This window comes from Fulmarus glacialis, unplaced genomic scaffold (assembly GCF_000690835.1).
Source record: "Fulmarus glacialis isolate BGI_N327 unplaced genomic scaffold, ASM69083v1 scaffold26721, whole genome shotgun sequence".
NCBI classification, from domain to species: domain Eukaryota; kingdom Metazoa; phylum Chordata; class Aves; order Procellariiformes; family Procellariidae; genus Fulmarus; species Fulmarus glacialis.
Window position 1 is genome coordinate 15,815 of NW_009193790.1, and position 2,470 is coordinate 18,284.

General features: G+C 58.1%; 1 protein-coding gene across 1 annotated transcript in view; it reads right to left on the reverse strand.

The window, feature by feature from the left end:
- Positions 1 to 1,677, reverse strand: part of LOC104083916 (disks large homolog 3-like) — a gene marked incomplete at both ends in the record, with an annotated part of 17,486 nt that extends 15,809 nt beyond the window's left edge. Inside the window, one exon of the mRNA XM_009587583.1 lies at positions 1,624 to 1,677. Coding sequence (XP_009585878.1) covers positions 1,624 to 1,677 — 54 coding nt within the window. The remainder of the gene's footprint in view (positions 1 to 1,623) is intronic.
- Between the last annotated feature and the right edge of the window lie 793 nt (positions 1,678 to 2,470).

Sequence of the window (2,470 nt, forward strand, 5' to 3'; positions counted from 1 at the left end):
TGGCCCTCGGGCTCACCTCCTGCTGCCCTTGGGCACACAGGCAGGGAGGAGAGACAGGCACGGCTGGAGCCTGGCGAAGGATATGGTGCTGGTGGCTGCAATGGCGAGCAGGCAATGTTCCTCCAAGGGAGGGAGGGTACAAAACAGACGTGACAGCAGACTTTCCATCCAAGAACACCTCCTTGCCCTGCCCACAGCACACCCCTCACTCGCCCCAGTCCAACCTTGCGGTGTGTCCTTCCCCTCCAGGAGACATCATCCTTTTTCCAGTTCCCTGTAGAACGGCACCAGCCGGGTAAGCGCAGAGAGCAGGCTGCAACACGGCACTGCCCTGCAAACAGTGTGCCCAGTGTGCTGCAAGAAGCCTCCAACCCCACAAACACCCTGCTATGCCATGTGTTTGGAGAAAGAAACCTTTGGGGACAACAACTCTCTTCTGCCACATTCATACAAGGCTACTGGCTGAGAGAGGCACCATTGCCTTCCTCCCCAATGCCAGATGGCTTCAGTTCAGCACTCAAGGCATAATTAAACCATACGGCCAGGGTTGCAAAGGTCACAGCTGGACTTCCCTTCCTTTTTGTAGCCCTGCCCAATGAGCCCAGCACAGCTCTGATGCACACTGACCCCACCACAGGCTGTGGGCTGAGATCTGCAGTTCTTTACAAGGAAGGTTCAACCACCAGAAGTCACCTGCAGACCTCCACTGTGACTCCAAAGAAAAACCAAACCCAGCTCTGAGTCCTCATGCTTCTTCATTACTGGAAGGCAGCTGAAATTTCCTGCATCAGAAGAAAACCAGGTGCAAAGCACCCAGTCCTGGCAAGCTGTCCACTGAGCTCTCTTTGGGGAAACAAATGGGAGCACCCCATGAGCATGGAGCCAGTGCTGCAGAAATCCATGCTGGCCACCCTGCTCCCTCCATTCCCCTGGCAGGAATGATTCGCAAATGTTCTGGGAAGGGATGCAGCAGCGCACAAACCCTCTCTGCAACAAAAAGGGGAGGATTATCTTTATACTACGCCAAGAGTGCCAAATGCACTGTGGCTGCAAACACTCACAGTCATCAAGCACTGCTCAGCTGCTGGCAGCCTTCACTGGGAAAGGAGCAGCATCTGATGGGTCCTGCTGCCCTGAGGACCAGCGGGTGCAATGCCAGCGAGCGCCCAAAGAGCCCTGCCTTCCTCCTGAGGGGCTGGGGCTGCCAAAGGAGGCTGAGGCAGGGCAGGAAGGTAAGGGATGCAGAGCTTCGCAGCCACCCTGCACAGGAGGCTGAGGAAATGGTTGTGTGGTGTGGGTAACCCTGAACGCAGCCAGCCCAGGTTCTCCTGCTCCTCTGATGCCTGCTTACTCCACAGTGTGCCCCTCTGAGTGCCTCCTGCCTTGTACCCTCCTTGTGCTGGAGTCCCCAGCATCGCTTGCTGCTAGCCTTGGCTCTGCTCAGCGTCACCCAGCCCTAGTGAGGCTTGGGGGTGGGATGTGCTGTGGGGATGTGGCGCAGGTACCAGGCTCCTCTGCCACCTTGCTGGGGCCTCCTTGGGCTGGAGGAGCCTTTCCTAAACCACCAAGCAGGGAAAATGCACCCCTTGTTCAAAGGAAGCGAATAAAAGCCAGGAGACTTACAGAGAGCCCTTGTTCCAGCGAGTCTGTGTTCACAATAATGGGAGCAGGGTTGGCCTGTGAGGAGACAAAAGCGGTATGTCACCGAGCTGAGCGATGAAGCCAACCCTTCGTGGTGTACTGCCTCTCCCCTGGCCGTGCGACCACAGGCAGAAGACAGCAATTCAGGAAGGGCTCTGCTCTTGTCCCTCCTCCAGGTGCCCAACAGCCCTGGGACAAGAGCAGGGCCACAGCTGGGCATCAATCCCCTCCTCAGGCCTGGTGTGTCCCCAACACCCCATGGCCTCGGCTGCTGGGAAGGAGACAGGGAAGACTCCCAGCCTCAGGCTAGAATCCCACCAGTACCAAAATTTACTTGAAATCCACATTACTGAGGATTAGGAAATAGGACGGGTAGGGAAGGAAGTCCTTCTGAGGGAGGGATATATTGCAAGCAGACCAGCCCTGAGGCCTTCATGCACCTTCCAGCAGCTGATGCTGCCTCTCCTAAGCACAGGGCCACCATGCCCTGGGAGAGGTGGCAGTGTTTGGTCCCTCATCCTCGTTACCCCTGGGGTAAATGCTCTGCTCGGCAGCCTCGGCTCATCCCCACCACCACCACATGCATCCCCCCTCTCATGCAGGGCTCCCCATAAACCTCTCTCCGGGTCCCTCTCCTCCCGGGCTGCCCTCTGCCCATTAGCTCATTGCACATCGTAGGAGGGACACACGCACAGAGGGCAAGTGCAGGCAGGAGAAGGCAGGGCGAGGCCCTAAAGGGAGGGAGGCTCTCCCGGGAGGAGGGTACGGGGGAAACTGCAGCGCCGGTGGCCGGAGGGACGAGGGCAGACATGGCCCCCGAACGCCGCCC